Raw genomic sequence first — 20,730 nt, 5'->3', positions numbered from 1 at the left:
TTTTTTTGGTCAAAAGGCAGGGGTTTTGGTCTAGTTGGTTCGGGTTGGTTTTTTTTTTTTAAGGTGGGAAAAAAGAGGAAGAGGAGGGAAAAGGTAAACAAACATTAACTAGGATAGCAGAGAAGATATTAAAGATATAATTCACACAGTTCTCATTCCTAAGGCTAGATGACCCAGCATGAAAGGCATGAGGAGTCTTTTCTCATAAACTTGAATTTAAAGCATTGAGTTGTTTGCATATATTTCAGGTTCTATGTCTTTATGCCTCCTACCGCCAGAGACCGGAACATCTATAAAGCCATGCACTTTAGTCTGCCATTTCGCATTCTCCATGAGACAAAAAATGGCAAGGCAACTGAAACAAAATCTTAATGTCAGAACTGAAACACAGTGAGAAGTAAACCATGGTCAACACGTGAACATGAGTTACCATGCGACTGCTTTTCGGTAGCATTTTACATTCACCAGCCTGAACATTCTCAGGGAGCCTTGGCAGAACCTCTATTATTACTGCCCCCCCCCCTTGCACTACAGTAGAGTTTAAAACTGTCTCACAGTAGTGTTTCTTCCACTGCTCTGCTCCACCACAAAGCTCTGAGAAACTACAGCTTCGTAAGTACAGCAACCAAACCCTACTGACAAGCTCCAGCAGTGTACGAGATGCAAAGCAAGTTACTGTATGTACACAGTAATGGTGCTGACAGCATCTGCACAGGGAAAAGTTTTCTCAATAATCACTTGGCAGACAAGATACATGGGCAAATGTTGAAGTTCTCACATTACTTTAAATAGATAAAATTGTTCATGCAGTGCCAAAAATATGAGTTGTGCTTTTTTATTACTAGTAGAACAAGAAAGTGTGATCGCTTATTTCAAAGATAGTATCGTCAGAGCAATATTCAAATCCCACTGGGATTTAATTTCTAATGAATATTTTTAAACACAGCCACATTAAAGAAATTACTTGAAAGAAAGCACCTGACACAGGTATGACATATCCAAAGTTTTCTTCAAAGCCCATTACCTGTGTGAAGGACAAGAGGAAAGGAGAAGCATGCAGTGGGATCCAGGCTAAAAGAAAGGACTGTCTCTTAAGGCTATGTATGTGCTAAAAACTCCATCCGCACACACAAAAAAAAAGAGCATAGAAAAGCAATGGTGGGTGGTAGAATCCAAATAATATTTTCACCTGTCTCTTCACAAACTCATCACAGGAACCATTAGCCCATCAAAGGCTAACCTCCACAAGCCCAGATGAACTCAGAGGCACAACAGCAGGTAGGAGGAACTCAAATGATTGATTCAGAGGAAGGGACAGGCTGTTCAGGCTCCTCCCAAGGCCATTCCCGCAAAACCTCTGCCCTAGGGTCCAGATTGGACACCCACCCCGAGTCAACAGGATCAGCTCTCCAGAGCAGCTATCAGACTGAGGGGTGTTACTGTTTAGGGGAATATGGCACATTATGGGATGAAGGGGAAAAACACTTTGGGATTGTGTAAGACTTACTTTGTGATGGTTAAGGGATGAACCAAAGGCAGGGAAAAGGATGGATCTCAGTGATTTGGAGAGGAACAAGCATGGAAAACAAGATAAGGGGACAAATGGGTCCAGTTGTATGCAAACAGTTTTCTAGTTGGTACACCTATCTGGCCATATCTTGTACCCAACCAGCACAGTCAGTCCCACCTTACTAAATTCTATTTCCAGCTATTTTCCCGGGGTGAGACGCTCTACTTTGTGCGCACATGTGTGCACGGAGGCCCATGTGTCAGCAACAGGATCAGACCATGAGTGGACCACAGACCAACAACTGGAGAGACCAGAGTGAGTGAACTTAAATACTAGCAACTAGAGCAGGACCTCAGTTGTGCTCATGGTGCCAGCAACTAGAATGAGTGAGGGTGTTGAATGAATGATCACTGGAAGCTACCAAGCTAGCAAGAAGGTGAAGTGGCCTGAGAGCAGGGGAACATGTATCTCTAAGAGCAAGAGGACAGGAAGAGCTAGCTATGGGAGGGATAAGGCAAGTTCTGGGCAGCTGCCAGAGAGACCGTAGTTGGGTGTGACAGCAACTGGGAAATGTACCTGTGTCTGTGCACAAGGGTCTAAGAGGTGGCCACTGCAGGGGTTAGCTCCTAGAGGCATGAAGGTAATTCTGGCCAACTGATGGAGATTTTTGTCTGTGTGTGCAAGCCTGTGTTTCTAAAGACAAGGCCACAAGGGGAGTTGCCTATCAGAGGGACCAGGGGAGCCCCAACAGCTGCCAAAGAGCTCTCTGTGTGTAGGTGCACATGCACAAACATGTCTCTCCATGAGTGAGGTGGTCTTCATCGGCAACTAGAATGAGCCCGCAGCTTCAGGGCCTCATGCGACCCACGTGCCTGCCACAGGGAAGTCTGGGGTCTGGGAGCCAGCAACAAGGTACTGAGCTTGTGAGCCCACCTACTGGAGGGATTCACTCTGCATGTTTCCTACTAACGGATCTTCATCCTCATCAGCCAGAGTGCAACAGGATGACACCCATGGCGCTGTTTGTGTTGAGCTGTGTGGCCTACCATGCATATACATAAACATTGCATGTGGTTGTGCAGGTGCCCACTGGGAAAACACAGCCTAGCTACTGGCTGGACCTGAGGAGCATGGAGCTACAGCAGCCTCACCTCTGTTAGGTTACAGGATTCATCTTCCCCCTTACATTTCCCTTCCCTCACATAACAAAGGATTTATTTTACCCAGTGGGGCTCACACATTCATAGCCACCTTTCCTGTAAGATCAGATATTCTTAGCATAGGAACCATTTTTGCTCCTCAAAATACTAGTATCATTTAGGTTGGAAAAGACCCTTAAGATTATAGAGTCCAAAAGGGCTTAAAGTCCACAAACCTGCCGTCAAGCATTGTATAATGATCTCCTTCACTGTTTGAAAATATTAACAGTATTCTAGACATTCTCAAAATATATAGAAAGCCAGAATACACGGTACTAAGGAAAGAGATAAAATGACAAGTCTAGATAAGCAGCATTCACCCCCTCAGAGCTGATTTCGGACTGACTGCAAATTGGGTATCAGAACTGGAATCACTGGAATCAAGAATAATAGCTCAAAGAGCCAAAATGAAATAACCATCATAGGATGGATGGCAAAGTTTTATTTGATTCTTATTTCATAGGCTCTTCATTATTCCACGGAGAGCCTATGAAATAAGAAAGTGATTTTACACACACACCATGGACCTGAAAATCAAAGTTATAAAGAGATCAACAATACAACCCTCCTGGCTCATCATACTTTCTGATCAGGTCCCTAGAAAATACACCTATTTGTGCTCTCATTTTGATCTTAGTGAACTCCTCCTTATACCATTCTCTCTAAGACAAGAGTGTCTATTGAACTTACACACTTGATAATGCAGGAATCAATGGATTAGTTATTACTAGGCTAATTGCTGGCTCAACAGCTTATCAAGACATCACCTCCTAACAGAGCTACTATGCCTGCAGCAATGAAAGGTATTACTTCCCTGCCATCCTGCCTCCCTCATCTTCTCCAATCCCTTTGATTAACACATCAAATCACTTACTGCTATATTAAGAAATTCCTCAAAAAACAAAAAATCCAACACATGCACGTGTAACCACATTCCTGATCACTGAAAGAATTCCCTAGGCCTGCCAATGCTTCACTCCAGCCTTGATTCAATGCCTTTCTCAGGAACAGAGGACAGCCAGTCAGGTGAGAACAGGACATCCATGGAAAAACCTAATGGCATCAGCTACTATTGATGGAACAAGACTTGCTAAGGGAATTCTCATAGGACTATCCATCTTTGAGGCTGTTAACAACTGGAAGTCATGTTTAACACAAAACTGACATATGCAGGATGCCTTGTCAGCCAATAAATTTGGCATCATTCTTAAAAACACATATACTCTATTTAAAAAGCAGTGTTTTAATTGCTTTATATCATTGAATTTTAACTAAATACAAAAAACAAATACTACAACAGATTCTCAATCATATTTTACTTCAGGTTATTGATGTAACTCTCAAAACTATCACGCTTACACTCAGTTTCCAGTTAACTGAACAATTTTGGTTGAAGGTGATTAACTAATTGCAGGCAATAACTCCTAGAATAATCCAAACAGGAGCAAACAGTTATTTTCTGAGGAACACAACGAACACCTCTACTTTGCGACTGTTCTGGGAAAGAACAAATGAAGCTGAATTGACTGGCATGTCTGGTCTTATTTACGATCACAGAGAGGAAGTGTGTAGGGAATAAGGGAAATGATTTAGCAGCACAGGTTACCTACATCAAGGACAGAACATTACATCAACTGGGTCTTACCTTTCTTCTCCATATCCAGACTGAAGCCCTCAGAGCCAAACAGGCAATGGAACAATAGGCACAATGCCAGTTAAAAAAGAGTAAATACTAGAAGGTTTTTGTAGAACAACTTCCAACAGTGTTTAATGAGACTTTTACTGAGATAATTTGGACTATGAATGTTGGTATCAATGCAACTTGACTAACAACAGCTGTTTATTGTATACAGATTAGATGTGTAAAATGAGACTAAAAATTTACTTTTGACTTTGCATATGAAGTGTTTCCTATTGCCCATATTTGGAGCAAGAGCTTGCGTGCAATATCTTGTAGGTCTCCAAAGTTAAAAGTTACTACGCACACTGCCCACATATCTAGCCAGGAGGATTTTAACTAAAAAAAGGATGCTAACCATACTTAAAGTGGTGGACCTAATCCAATACCTCATCACTGGCTGAGCAACCTAAATTTTGTTAAATACACAAACACTATGAACATAAGCTGTATTTCTTTATAAAAACTCTTTAGACTGTTTTTACTGCAGTGACTGGACCCCAGCATTTAGAAAAAAATGCCAGCTGAACCAAATTAGCAGGTAGCAGATGGAAAAATTAGTTATGCAGGATATGAAAGTTATGAAAGTGAGCCTATCATAACCAACAGCAAAAGGAGTTTACAGCTGAAACATTATCTGAAGTAATGAAAAAATTCTTAGAAGAATTCACATTAAAAAAAGCTATCCTTTTTCAAGGTAAGCAGCAGCATAGTACACTGGCTTTGCCATGGGAGGTAGACTTCATGATATACTGGAAAAGAAACAAAGGACTATAAATTCCTTCCTACACTGCAGGCTTTGATACCTTGACTTTTCCTTTCTTTTTCTGAAAGAGGGGCCTACCAGATTAGACATGACATGCATCAGTCTGGGCCCAAGCTAACATATTGACTCAACAGCTGCACCACACCATGTGGATTTGAGGTTTCTGGCGCTAGCTCTGTGATCCCTGCACTTTGGTTTAGCACAAAGAGCAGTGATGCCTGGAACACAAAGCATATAAATCAAGTCATGCAAAATCCTCCCGCATTAAGGTTGAGGCCAACAGATTTGATGCCCTTCAAACAAGAATAAGAACCACTACTGTATCTCTTCATATTCCACTTCTCTAGCTCTACAAAGCACAATCTACACCATTTTCATAAGACAGAAACGGTAAAATATTATCCGCTGTTACCATCCCTAATCCCTGCCCAACGCTCTGGGATGTTCCTAGACAAGAAGATTAACCTAAAGGCTCCAGATCAAAATGCTACAAAGTAACTATCTGCTTGGATCTTTGTTTTCTTTACCAGGTGAACAGCAAACCTTCCACCCAACGCAAGCTTATGGAGTATGTATTACTTGAGGATGTTACTGCACTACAGGAAAATCTTTATTCTAAAGGAGTAGGCAACCCAGTATCAGAGAAAAGTCCTGACTACATGAAATGTGTTGTTCACCACAAATGAGGTATCACCACTTCTGATACCTCATTATGAGGAGACAGGATTACAAAATTTTTCTGGTTTAGCCTAAATGGTGTTACTAGAAGTACTGAACAGTCTTCTTTCTTCCCCTCCCCACTCCCATTCTCAAAGAAATACACACACACACATATATATATATGGACCATCAAGGCACTGATGATGATCACTAGGCACAATTTATTAGGAGAGTTCTGATATGAGGGTTCTGATATGAAATGCACAGGTAAGCAACCTTCATTTCCTCTCTGAAAGCATCAAGACAGGAGTACTGCTTATATCTTTGCTCTTTCTCTAGGTGTCCTTCTCACTTATAGATTGTCCTTATAGATATGTAGGACAAAAAGTACTGTCACCCTCAATTTTCCAGTTCACATGTTTTTGACTGCCCACTATTCATATACTCAGTAAACACAATTTCATGTCTGGATTGTCTGCCCAAGTACTACAGCAGGGCTCAATCTCTTAGATGTTTTGCCAGTCATTTTAGTCCCAGGAGCCTACAGCTCAATCATGAAAGCCTGCTGTAACACCCTGATGCAGACATGACAAAGAATTAGTAGAACATTAATAACATAGGAAGGAGAACACAAAGTTGAACAAATCCTATGTCTTCGCCTGAAATAATTATTATTCGGGGGGGGGGGGGGGGGGGCGGAGACACGGACAACACATGGCACAACAGACAGGAGAATACAGGTTGCAGCAGTATATTTCAGTATCTCTAGAAGTAAAAGCAAATCATTTTCCCTTACTTCACATAAGATCAAATAACTTATTTTCAAAGATTCTGAGTCAAAGACCTCCTAACATCTTTTTCCTCCTCGAAGTTCCAGAAGATTTAAAAAAAGTATATTCTTCCTTTGACAGACAAATTGCTCTACAAGATTAAGTTCCTACTATATGAGAAATTCTACTGGTAGCAGTAGAGTTTTTAGTAAGAGAAAGACTTGCATAAAACAAGATACACAGAAGAATCCCTTTCATTAGATGACTCCTTATTCCTAATATGCTCAATCTCCCTGAGATTATTTTACCCTTCTGGAGAGTAAATAATTTAACTAATGGCAGAAAATCAAAAGTTACAGAGTTTAGGCCTGCACACAGTCACGTATGGAATGCATAAAACATATTTCACTCTGAAACTTGTTTCTCTATATACCGGAAATTACAAAGCTTTTCTTACCTTTACACAGTTGCTATCGAGATCAGTCAAAATAAATTTATGTTGTAAAGAATTCTAGTATACATTTCATTTTTGTCTATGTATGATTTTTTTAAATAAAATTCTGTTAATGTGAAGGGTTTTTAATCTTTATGAGCCTTACAACACATTTGTTGGAATATAGAGCACTTGAGATAGAAAACAGGCTTGCTTCCTCAGTGATCTCGCAGGTAGATAATTTCTGATACCTACTTGCCACTCCTCTGTAGAATAAGATCCCTGTCTTCATAGTTTGGAAACAAACAAGCTAAAAGAAGCATCTGTTGACTGTGTAAAAAACAAGGTATTTCTAACCTAATGGGGATTTGTCACTAAAAGTAGACAATTCATCAGCAACTCCAGAATAATTCAATACAATTCAAATATTGAAAAGCAGTCTGCATTGAACAGACTCTCAAAGTTTTGAGCAGACTCTTAAAATGTCGCTAACTTACCTAAATTTTAAAAAGTTCCGGATCACCGTTCTACAACAACATATTTGTAAGAAACAGAATGGAGTAATAAAAGATAAATATTTTATAAGACGTAATGCAGCAGAGAGCAAGTTAACATGCAAATACTTGCCTGTGAAAAGAATGGAAATATACTATTCAACTGAAAACTACAAAAGCAAGTGATTTGAAACCTTCAATTTCTTAATCTTCCCTTAGTACTGTTTTCCCCCATGTCACAAAAGGAATTTGGAGAAAATACTTTTGCCAGTTTTTGTGCTTGGTATGAAATATCAAAAACACTCTGCCCTAAGCCACGTTTAAGTTGCCTAGGACTCAGATACTTAGCATTATTAGCTGTTTCCCAGAATAAGACACAGAAAGACTAAACTAACAAAAAACTCAGAGGGATAAAAAGTGTCAGTTGGAAAGCATACCCTTGATCCAAGATGAAGCTGCAAGAGAACAAAACACCCACCTTTAAAAGCGTACAGCACTGCAACATTTGAGGGTTTTGGGGGTGTTTTTTCACTGTAAGCATTTTACTAAACAGCTGTCTTTCCTTTAAAAATAATATATATATATGGAAAACTTGGTACTACGTTGCAGGTGATGTTTCTTTAGTCTGTGAATGGGCCTTCAATATGCTGTGATAAATTTAAGGAGTGGGGAGGAAGACTGCTTACTACAGAGCTACCAGCCTCTTTGTCTTTATTCCAACAACCACAATAAACCTGCTGAATTATACTAGCTACCATTACGAGTTCGACAAGTCCAAAATGCTAAGGAAAGGAAAAGAGCAGTAAGGCAGCAAGCTAGTCGCTTCAACAAGCAAAAAAAACACAGAGACAAACAAACAGCAAGATCTAGCGCATCCCAAATATAACCCTTATGTCACATGTCCAAAATTAAGTTCTGGCTACCAAAAAATACTTTTGCTTGGAGACAACTTTGAACATTTCCTCAGCTCTCAAAGCACAAGTTTACAGAACCAAGGTTATACAATCAACCCAGACTCATATTTCTTAATAACCATTTCTAGCCTATGAAACTCCACTAAATAAACAGCAACATGGTTTAAGTCAGCCTAGGAATGATAAGCAGTAGCAATATGCTCAACATTACTAACTTTGCACACATAATCAACAATAACCAGACCACTGGTTCCTAAGCTAGGAAACAGCAGTGTTTCTCAGCACAAGTGTGTTGAACATCATCCAGCATAAAACTATTTACACTTAAGCTCTCAGTTATGCACGGAATTACTTCAGCAAGAACTATGTATAGCACTGAAGTTGTAGTAGCCAATCTTTATATGCCTACAGAACATTACTTCCCTATGTAAAAATCAAAGACTTTGTAGAATGATCCACTTTGAGAAAAACTATTCTTATCTACAAAAAAGTAGTGCAGACAATGAAATAGGTAACTTCAACAGAAGAAAAACATCTGCTTTGTGAATCTGCAATTCAAGAGACAGATGAAGTTTGAGAAACAGTGTTAGCATGACACTGAACATACCTAACATTGTTTGAAGCAAGCACTAATGAGTTTTACAAGCAACTATTAGTTTGTTAACAATGGTATTTTAAAGTAGCCATGCAGCCTAAGTAACTTACGTATTAAATGTGCAATCACAGATATCTTAATTATACCTCATGTAAACTGGCACAATCACCTGTGTCAAGCTCAGTTAGCTGTGATCAGAGCTTACTACAAAGCCATCCACAGTCTTCTGCTATTTGCACTATGTTACAGACAATAAACAGTTTAGTGAGTTTGCCAATTAACTAAATTAACTTCACAATTAAGAGTTTCTTGTATCAATAAGGTTATTTCTATTGCGTTAGCAATAAGGTTATTAGCTTAGGAAAGCCAAAGCAAAACTTAAGTTGTCTTACCACATCATCTGTCAGTGTCTTGATATTTAAGTGCTGTAAATCAAACAGGAAACCAGTCATGTCACAGTTGTGCAGTAAAACACCAACAACCCCCCCCACAAAAGCAAGTGTCAGTTATAGTTAGTGCTATTCAAAATAAGATGCAAATTAAACAGTATTGAATCATGGCACTTGAAATGAATTAATAATTTCTTGCCAAGTTGTACTTTGTTGGCTTACAGTGCACAAGTTATACAGGGAATACATTCTAGATTATTAAAAAAAAAAATAAATCTGTAATCTGATCCTTAGGCAGAAAAATACCACAAGAATATAAACTAAGCACAGCTTGAAACAAGTTGTGTTTTATTATATTTTCATAGTTAAATATACCAGAACAGAAGACCTGCTCATAATTCAGCTACTAGAATTGTCTCTTCTTAGTCAAATGGCTGTGGGGACACCACCAAGGAATTGGTCCAGGGATTTTAAACTACACAGAAGAACATGGAGTTCCTCAACAGTTCAAAACTATCTGCCAAACTGCAACACTCAAACAACTAAGACTGTTGACTACTCTCTTGCAATGCCTATGTGGGCAAGCGGAACATGAAGTTATGAGTGGATACTGACATAAGTTTTTATAGATTTTTTAGATGTTACTACAAATAAAAGATCACTTGCTGCTGTGTTAACAGTTCCTGAACCAACTCTTTTGCTCTGCACTGCACAATGACAAACACAGCAAGTACTAGGATGCACAGCTCTTGTGCAAAACCGAAGAGCAGCACTGACAAACACTGGCGACTGATGAGTCAGTGTTGCAGGGATCCCATTTATAGTTTTCATGAAGAAGCTGAGAACAGACTTGGCAGGGTAATGGGAAGAATGTGAAGTCGCATGCTTAGTGAGATAGACTAACCCTATTCATAGGCTCCCCTCTCTGCCTACTATGCAAATCTTTGCAGCAGCTACAGCAATTGTAAATGGCTATATTCAAATTAATCAGATTTGGAAACTCTTGCTTTGTCTTTACCAAGTCAACAGTACTTAGACATCATTACTTAGGGAATCTTTTCTGGCTCTTCTTTCAGAACTGAAGAACAACTTGTGTTAAGTCAAATATTATCCCATGATAGGTCTACTCTGAGTATTGTCAAGAAATTGGGGAAGAAGCATCTGCTGAATGGCTATGAAATTAAAAATAAAAAGCAAGTGAAGTGTAAGGAAACAATACTCAGTGACATAGTATAATTTCTACCGTCAATAACAAAAAAAAAATTGGAGCTAGGTCAGTACTGAATGTTTATAACAATCCCATTCCATATTCTAATAGATGAGGATTTCTAATAAATGAAAAACAACAACAAAGTGAAAATATTTCCATCCGCTCAGAAGACTAAGGATCTGTATCCCAGTCTTCCCATTGGTGTTCTCCTGCTGCAGAGACAGATCAGACTTCTGCCCCACACACTGCTATGGAGCTGGGCTTTATGACTTGTTCTTCCCATTCTGGTAAATAGCTACAAAGACAGCATGAGTGTTAATTTCTGTCATTTGCAAGAGCTTACGACTTCACATTTAGCAAGTTGTTGGTATAATACCTCTATCCTTAAGTGATAAAAACTGCAGGAAAAAACACTACCATATGGCACCAACACTGCAAGTTGGTGGCAAAGAAGATAAAAATTTATTCCTTTTTCATACACATGACTTAAATCACTAAGCCTTAAGCAACACACAGATACCATTGTGAAGGTCCTCTAATGTGGTAGGAGACTGAGTAATCTGCTTAGAATGAAAGTCTTCTGCATTCTATGCACTGAGGTGCAAGTTCAAGATTCATGTCAAAATCACGTACATTCCACTAAACAGACATAGGAAGCACAACATTGGGTTCACTTCCACTTAGGAACAGATGTTGGATGTCCTGCAACTGCTTTGCACAAGACACCATCATCATCCATGGAATCAAGGCAATATTTTTCAGATTCAGGTGTTGTTCTTTCAAAAAGGCAGAAGTTAATGGGATAATTCAAGCCAGTGTTGTACTTTTCAATTAAGCTGTGAAATTCAGCAATGGAATATACTGTGGTAAAGGGTGAAAAGTTCCCCATTTTGTATATCAGAACACCTCACTGACCCAGGTCATCTGACTAATCAATAAAAAAAGACTACCATGCAACCAATTAAAGAAACCATAGTCACATAAGAAACTCGATATACAGATATGAATCTCCTAATTCTTCAGCTTACTGGCTACCTACAGTACAGGAGTCTAAAAATACCAGACTAAGACTTCTTTCAGACAACGTTGTGGGGTCTGGTTCGAAAGTAACTGCTTCAAGGAAGTGAACCTACTTAACCAGCACTCATCTATCAATTCTGGTCACATATTTGGAGATTTTGTTATAAAGGAGGAGAAACCCCATGCAAACTACAACCTAATGTTCAGATATTTTAGCACTCTAATATTAAAGGGCTGAATGACTTGCAGTAAGACATCTCAAAAGACTCATTCTGTGAATTTCATGTGATAATACTTCTCAGTCAGAGGAGCTGATTAAAACATGAGAACCGATGTGATCCTTTTCCCCTCTCCCTCAATAAGTCCTTCTGTTCTGGCAAGGCTGTACAAAGTAAAACCAGGAGCCAACTTTCCTGGTCTTCTTTAGCATTCCAGGATACAGATGTGGAACATTACATGCAGCCTTAACAACAAAAAAAAAATATCTTACCACACTGGATCTTTTAATGGCATTAAAATTAGAGGAGTATATCTTTATTCTTGCTGGGTCAAACAAGCAAAACAAATACTTTTCTAATAAGGGACAAAAATAACTAGACCACACTTAGGCAGATGCTGGAGTGCTTTACTAACACAGGAACATATTTCTATTTTCAGGCCTGGATATATGAGTTCACAGCAGTAAGACATATTCTGCTCAAGTGAACGGGTGGCCTTAAATATAGGCCTGCAAGCAAATAAATCTAGCTTAAGTAATATTCCTGTAATATTCAGTTATTGCTAAAAACATTATGTAAGCTTATAGAATACTGCTTTGCAATGGATGAAAATACTATTACGTTATTCTGTGCCTTCCATGAACTACTCCAGAATAATAAAATTATTGCTTTTGAGAACATAGGAGCTATGTACAAATATTCCTTTAGTCTGTTTATCATCTAGAAAGTAGATATGCAAAATTGAAAAACAAATTGACAATATTTTAAGTACACTGACATCCTGTTTTCCAGTCGAAGAGATACAAAACCATGAAAAGATTAAGGAGTTCATTGGGATACTGCAGACATCCAGATTTATTGGTAGCACCTACAGCTGGAAAAGCAAAAACGTCACCACTGCCTAGTCTTCAGCTACACGAACACATTTATAAACAGTTAACATTCTGAAGTTACATTTTCCAGGGTAACTTACTTTCTAGTCTGTGAGATGGAGGAAGAGGTCGTTTTGTTTTGCAGTTGAATAGAAGCAGTTTAGTGAAATCTAAGTCACAATTAAAAAGCAAGCAGTCTGACATAGAATTACCCCTTATTGAAGCTTATGTCCCTCAGGAATATGGGTAAATAACTTATTTCACTGGACACAGGACATAGACATACATTCAGTGTATGGTACTGTGTTCTTAACAAGCTGCCAAAAGGTCTGATCTCAAAAACATCAAGGGTAGTGAGAGCCCTACACAGAAACGCAAGGGTACAGTAGGACGCAACAGCTGAGGTACGCAACACATGCACAGCAACAAGAAGACAACTTACAGAACACAAAGAGCATTGTGTCTCGTGAGAAGGTCATATATGATGAAGCCATGTGTGATGCAACTTCTGCACCACCCAGCTAGGGAAAGTAAGCCAAATACTATTTGGGTTCATATGTATTCACAGTAAAAAACCTTACTGCCATACAGAAAAGGATGCTCTTACATTGAATATCCAAGCAGTAGGACATACTGAAAGTTGATCTGCAAGACAGATTTTAACGAGTCATTGTCTATGTAATTACCCCAGTCAACTGTGGGTAGAGACAGTGAAGTGAAGCAAAGAAATGAGATATGCCACTTAATAGGATCAACAGTACTAGCTTGATCAGTTGTGTCATTACATTTATTTCTCTATCTTTGCATATGCATATTCATAAACAAAATTCTTTCTAAATGTAGTACAAGCAGTCTAGGCAAACAGGACCAAAACTAAGGAGAATGCCATCTTTTCACGCAGGACTACTGTCACATGTCTTTACCATTTTTTCCATCAGCACTACAGCTCAGTGTGGCCTGGAAATGATGAATACCCTAGTACAATATATGCTGTAGTCCGTATCATCTAAAAATTTTTGCACTCTTCCAAAAGGGGCAGCATCTCCATTCTGCACAAGTGCTCTGTTCACCGTAACATAAGCAGAGAGTGACATTGCTCATTTGACCTTCTGAATAAAAACACCATGTTTAAAAACAGTATGTTTGGCACTTGAACTGAGATCATGCCTGGCAGGGATGGACATTGTTTGTATGCCATCAGAGAGGGGGACAAAGTCTGATTTGTTGATCATAAATGGAATTAGAAGACAGACAAACACCCAGCCATACACCCCTGCCAATACGAGGAGTTTCAGGCATGCAAAGTAACAGGATCTCAGGCAGCTGAACAAGAATTTCAACATGGATGCCTTCCACGACACTGAAGTACTTCAATTTACAAAAATTAAAAATCCCACAGCCTGGTATCTAGATCCTTTTTGGATCTTCATTTTTGCCCTCCTTGCAGAAGAAAAAACACAAACAAAACCACATATAAGACACACACACACCCCAGACCACCACACATATGTACAGCTTTTCTGATACATTAAGAAGAGCTTAGAGCCTGCATGTAGCTATGAGAAAAGGAAAAAAAAGCAAGATGCAACAATTTGTAGAAGAACTGACTAACTGAAGCCCGAATGCTGGGATAAACGAAGACTCAGGATGTACATATAAATACACAATCCCCTCTGTACCTTTTTAAATTAGGAAGTGAGAAAGAATTCATCATACACTGCTCATTAATTCTATCACCAAAAAGATTCAACACTAGCTGTTTTCTCCCCAAAGGCTATTCTCCAGCAAAAACACAACCAGAAGACTGAAGCAGGGATTGCAAGGAAACCTATAGACTTAGATGTAAATCAGATGATTACAGTGGATGCTATTACTTTAGGACCTCCTTTGTCACGATATTCCCTCAGTAACTTTGCTACCTCGGTCTACAAGTGCAATTTAGTAACTGCTGTATAACCCCACAGCATTTCCTACTTTTAATTTCCAATATACTACTTCAGCATTTATTTAATGGCTTTATCACACACTCTCCCTCTGTTGCTTGGAGAGCAGTCTGAAAAGCAATCAGGGGCAAAATTATCTTAACAAGACAGTTTCTACAGTGATACTCTTTAGACATTGATGAGTTAAACTCAAAATTGGTGCTTACAGGTAAGATTATATAACAAAGTGCTAGAATGCAGCACTAAAATTTACTATCATAACCCACAGTGTTAATTCATGCCAACAAAAATAACAGCATGAGGAATTTACAATTTTACAAAGCTGCAATAAAGTGTTTTAGGTAACATCTGTTCAGCAATCATTTCTTTAAAAGACTAATTTAGATTCAAGGTCTTACACTGCAGCGCTACTGCAGCAATAATTCAGTCACTTCGTAATTAAAGATATTGACACAGATCGGTCTTACCTTTCTTCTCTATGCCAGAGAAATGGAAGTGCTTCTGCTCTTAACTACATCTTTCTTTGATTTACAGACACTGTTAAATGCAAGTGTTAATTTGCCTACTTTTAACAGATTGGTGCAAACAAGAAAGCCTTCCTGACTCATAGAAATTTCATAAAGAACTTAATCAAAAACATAACCTGAAAGTCACTGAAGACACATCAATGCCATACTGAAATTAATAAGAACACCTCTAACTTAAGCTAGAAAATGAAGTTCATCTTTTGAGGACTAGCATCTACAAGATGTAGCCCCAGTGAAGCGCAATTGGAAGTCACATAATCTAGCACTCAGTTTTATGATTGCCAAACATTTCTAAGAAGGGGGGAAAAAAACAAAACAACAACAACAACAAAAACACAGATCAAGGAGAAGAGGCAAGCAACTGCTTTGTTACCCCGCCCCCTCAGCAGATTTCTGAAGTTTCCTGTTCAGTCGAATGTATACACAGAGAACAGGTATACTCTCTGCCATCCTTCAATTCATTTACTCTTCTTACAAAGCCCTAACCCTCAAGGGTGAATGTAAGAGTTTTCAGCAAGCTGAAGTACCACGGTACCAGAGAACATCTTTTACCCTTTTAAGAGTCCCACTCATCCAAAACCTTGGACCTGCTGAACAAAGCCAAACTGGTACGTGCTTCAAAATTAACCATCGCTCCTTGAACAATTTTTTTAAACAATTCTGTAAACGAACAGAGAGAAATGAGAACTTGCAACTCATTTACTTCTTCTGAGAAGCTAGTTTGCTCAGAAAGGCAGCGCTTCAAGACAACATTTGATTGGAATCAACCACTGCAACTGTCTAGCCCAAATACTCTTCCCCCCCCCCCCCAAAATGAAGTGATTTTTAAAAAGGTAGATTTTCCTCCTGCTAAACACGAATTTATTTGGAAAGGAGAAAAGAGGAGGTACATGTTAACAATGTCAGCTTTGTCAACCAGCAATCCAATTTCACCTCGAGGTTTGTCAGGGAATCAAATTCTTTTTCAGATTAGCATATCTGCTGTGACAGATCAATATCTTGCATTGACTGGAAGGGTCCAGCCTGGAATTTATTTGCAAGCCTTTCACACTGAGGAAAATTAGACTAATAGAAAATCTGGATGGCTTGAGTTCACTGAATCTAACAGCCAATTTCATCCACATTTGACAAACGTACAAGACATCATAAACATCATTCAGGTAGCATGAAGAAGTATGGCACTATAAGTACGCTGAACACAGAAAAGGCTACAGCCTTTAGCAAAGGCGTGAGAGAAGTTTTATGTATTCTGACACAAAACTAATTTAACGAATAAAAGTATTGAAGAGGTATTACGGGAAGAGTTAGATGTGAGCAAGTCAACACAGATATACCATTTTACCCAAAAAAAACACCAAACCAGTCTTGTAAGACAACATGAGGTAAACAGGAAGGAGAGTTTACTGATTTTAGTTTTCATAGCTGAGTGATAAATAATCTTATTGCAATACGTTAGGGCAGAAATTTATGAAGTGGTAGAAAGAAAAGCGCATCTCATTGTATCCTTCCAACTGAACTACCCCAATCAAAGAACCAGGCTGACTGCACCACTATGTATGTTTCTTCATCAGAAATTATTAGCCAGGACAAACCAGGGTTAGAGACTACAGTTCAAAGGTTATAGTAGCTACAGCAGCTGCTTAGGTTTTGAGACATGAAGCAGCCTGCTGATCTTCAAGAAGTATTAAATTCCGCAGATCACATTTGTGAACTACACCCCTCGCAACAGCTTACATGAAGACAGAGACACTAAACTCTACTCAAGAAATATTCACCTCTGACTCTTCTTAAGGTCACCCAGTGAGCTAATGGCATAGCTAGAACACAGTCCAGGTTTGGAGAACTATAATTCTTCAGCCTCCTATCAACACCCAGAATAGAACAGAAAACTCTTTCAGTTGGAAGGGACCTACAACGATCATCTAAGTCCAACTGCCTGACCAAGTTAAAGCATGTTATTAAGGGCATTGTCCAAATGCCTCTCAAACACTGACAGGCTTGGGGCATCAACCACCTCGCTAGGAAGCCTGTTCCAGTGTTTGACCACCCTCTCAGTAAAGAAATGCTTCCTGATGTCCAGTCTGAACCTCCCCTGGTGCAGCTCTGAACCATTCCCCTGCATCCAGTTACTGGATACCAGGGAGAAGAGATCAGCACCTCCCTCTCCCCTTCCCCTCCTCAGGAAGCCGTGGAGAGCAATGAGGTCACCCCTCAGCCTCCTTTCCTCCAAACTAGACAAACCCAGAGTCCTGGGCCACTCCTCACAGGATATGCCTTCCAGCCCTTTCACCAGCTTTGTTGACCTCCTCTGGATGCATTCGAGTACCTTTAACATCCTTCTGAAATTGTGTATCCCAGAACTGCACACAGTGCTCCAGGTGAGGCTGCAGCTACGCTAAATGCAGTGGGATAAAAACCTCTTTTGACAATTTTTAAAATGCTTTTGAAAGTTGCAGTTTAACAAGGCATTCTCATGAATTAAGGATATTCTCAGTCATCCCTGCTTAAAGAGTTGCAGAAACTGGGCAGGGGGAACAGGACAGGACAAAACAAACAAAAAAGAACCCACCCACATGATGATCGCATACCCTACAAAGCTAAGTCTGATACCCAAATTCAACTCCCTTTATTTTCTGTAGCTGGGTCAAAAAATGAACACTGTGATCTCAGAAAACCAGTCAGCTGATGCCCACATCTGCACATGCTCAAAACCACCCTTGTCTAGCCTGGGAAGTCTAGATGTGTATCAAATAAGCTCATTTACACTAAACAGAAGGCCTTCTTTCACTAAAAAGCCAATCTGACTTCATCTAAGAAAAAAAATCCATGTCTTGTATCTCGTATCTGGCAGGGTTATACTCCCTATAAATTAGTGTATTTCTCTTTTAATACATGGTTAGGAATAAAAGTGACCACGATGGCAACACCCTATTTCTGTTTTAACAGATAGTTAGCAAAAAAAGTGGAAAGTGATTGCAATATCCTATTTGCATAAGAACTTAGCAGTTAAAGTATCAGTAAGAAGTAAAACCTCTTAACTTAGTGCTCTTGTCAGTCTCAGAGACACACAAATCCATGTCTCCCACTCACCACAGGAATAATCCAGCCATCAAGTCACACACCAGTAACTCTACCACATTTTTTAGACTGAGCAAACTGTATAGGTTTTTACTCAGGGATCTTGTGCTAACGCATATGCAGCCATGTCACCTCCTTGACGAGAATGCATGCACCTCAAGTAGATATATAGCCAACTGTGAAGACAAGCAAACAGTTCCCAGTCACACCATTTCATACGCATCCATTCAACATGCAAAAACAGGCACAAGATCTTGGTTCAAACAGCAATCTGCGCAGCCACACTATGCAAAGGATTTCAGGAAACAGGAATGCCAGGAGCAAGTTGTGACCTTCCAGAACAGGTTTGGCCTCCCCACAGTTTGATATCGCTTATTGGCTGATGTCAACTAGCTGCATATGAAGTATGGCACACTTTTCTGAACCTGTGCTCAAGCGCCAGATGCTCAGCTACTGAACAGAGCACAAAGAAGCCTTAGAATTAAGAATCTACTGTATGTTATTATACTAGCTGTTCTATAGGCACATAACACAGGTCAGAGCAGGTGGGCTCAGAGCCAGATGAACAAAGGCTAACACACGCGTTGCCTAAATATGAGCATGGTATGCATCTGCTCTGCATGTGGCAGATACAAGACCTGTAGAATATATGTTTGTCACAGCTTTAATACCTGTAAATCTCGTAACACTCAACCAAAAATTTGCTATTCCCGGGTGCTTTTTTTGTTAGAGTACATCTTATGGACATGTTATCTTGTGGACAGTTACTAGCCGTTTCAAGTTTCCCAATTTCTTGGCGTGCTAGCCAAAGTTTTGTAAAAGCAGGGCTAAGGAGGAGAACTTCAGCGTGTCCCTTAAATTCAAAGACTCAGGTTTTCGTTACACAGTTTACGTGACTAAAATTAATAAACTAAAAAAAACCAGTTCCAATAAAGGTAACGTCATTTAAGAGTTAAGACCCGTTCTGTCCCCCTTACACCTACAGCTGTCAAACAGCAAGGGAGAACATAAAGCTTTACGATGAAGAGGAGAGACTAAAAACGTGCTGCAAAATAAAGCCAGGCTCTGTGAGGCAGGCCGGGAAGCGGCGAACAGGGGAGGCCGGGCTCGCACCTGGAAGCCCAGCTGAAGCCTCCAGCTCCTGTCGGCCCCGCCGGTCCCTGGGGGCCCCAGGCCCGTGACCGCCCCGGGGCGGGGGGCCCTCGGCACACACCGGGCGGCGAGGCGCCCCGCTGGGTCGGGCAGGGCCGCCGGCAGGCCCACGCCCCAGGCCGGGCCCAGCGGGGACGGGGACACGGGGGACGGGGTGGAGCAGAGGTCGGCTTGGGACCGACTCGTACTTACGAATTTGGGCTTCCTGCCGTCCGCCGCCACCTCCGGGCCGCCGGCCCCCGGCGGGCCCTTCCGACGGAGCCCCTTGTTCTCCCGCCCGCCACGACCCGGCGGCGAGGACGGGGCGCAGTGGCGCGGCCGCCGCGGCTCCATGGCCGCGCCCGGGAGAGATGAGGAGGCGAAAGGAGGGGAGGTGGGGGTAGGCCTCTGCCCGCGATCGGGCCCAGGCCCGGCGGCCCTGGCCGAGCTGGGCGCCGGCGATTACCGCGGCTTAGCTGAGCTCGGCCGGGCCGGGCAGGGCAGGGCGGGATGCCGCGGGGGGAGGAGGGTGGCTCAGGGCTAAAGCCGCCGCCTCAGCGCAGGACAGGACTTAGCGAGGAGGCTCTAATCCCGGCTGCGGCACCGGGAGGGGCAGGGGAGCGCGCTGCCCCAACGGCCGCTCCCCGGCGCCTGTCACAGCCCGGGAATGTCCCGCCGTCCGAATCCTCCCGCCAATGCCCGGTCCCGCCCCCAGCTTCCCCGTTCTAGCCAATCCGCGCCGGCAGGTTGGAAACGTCGTTTCCCAGTTGGTCTGGCTGCCTGCCAATCTCCGGTGAACCAGCCGTTCCCCGCTGAGGCGCCGGCGAGGAGCCCCCCGATGACCGCACCTGTTTGCTGGCGCTTCCTCCCACGCTGCCCCCCCCATCCCTCCGCACTACATGTCCCAGAGCGCAGCGCGGCCATAGTCCCCAGGGGCCGGGAGGGAGGGAGGTCCCCGGGGATCAGTCCGGGAATGGGGGCGGTCTGAGTGCGGGTTGTGGCGTACATGAGTTTTCTTCAGGGTTTGGGGCGTCCGGTTCCCCGGGAGAGAGGAACTGGGGCACCCAATGGGGTTTACGGTGCCACGTAACCGCGGCGGCCCCAGTCCGCCCAGAGAGGGCGGTGCCCCTGCCGGCGAGCGGCGGGTGCGCGGCCAAATTAACCTCCCTTGGGCAGGGGAGCATCCGTTCCCCCGGCAGAGAGAGTGAGGGGTATTCCCCACACCCCCAGCTCTGCGGAGGTGGAAGGGCTCTGTGAAAGTACTGACAGAAAATGGGGTCAATCCCCGTGTTCTGAGGTACAGTCCTCTCCCTCGTAGGGGTT

At 41.6% G+C, this 20,730-nt stretch overlaps 1 protein-coding gene across 2 annotated transcripts in view; it reads right to left on the bottom strand.

The window, feature by feature from the left end:
• Nucleotides 1-20,104, bottom strand: part of DIAPH3 (diaphanous related formin 3) — a 245,183-nt gene extending 225,079 nt beyond the window's left edge. The window contains exons 1-2 of one of the 2 annotated variants that reach the window (XM_064440776.1): nucleotides 19,621-20,104; nucleotides 9,412-9,444 (exon numbers count right to left, since the gene is read on the bottom strand). In XM_064440776.1, coding sequence (XP_064296846.1) covers nucleotides 9,412-9,444; nucleotides 19,621-19,761 — 174 coding nt within the window. In that variant the 5' untranslated portion in view covers nucleotides 19,762-20,104. The remainder of the gene's footprint in view (nucleotides 1-9,411; nucleotides 9,445-19,620) is intronic. The other variant, XM_064440775.1, reaches the window with a different exon arrangement.
• Between the last annotated feature and the right edge of the window lie 626 nt (nucleotides 20,105-20,730).

This window comes from Phalacrocorax carbo, chromosome 1 (assembly GCF_963921805.1).
Source record: "Phalacrocorax carbo chromosome 1, bPhaCar2.1, whole genome shotgun sequence".
NCBI classification, from domain to species: Eukaryota; Metazoa; Chordata; class Aves; order Suliformes; family Phalacrocoracidae; genus Phalacrocorax; species Phalacrocorax carbo.
This window is presented reverse-complemented; position numbering and strand designations above follow the sequence as displayed.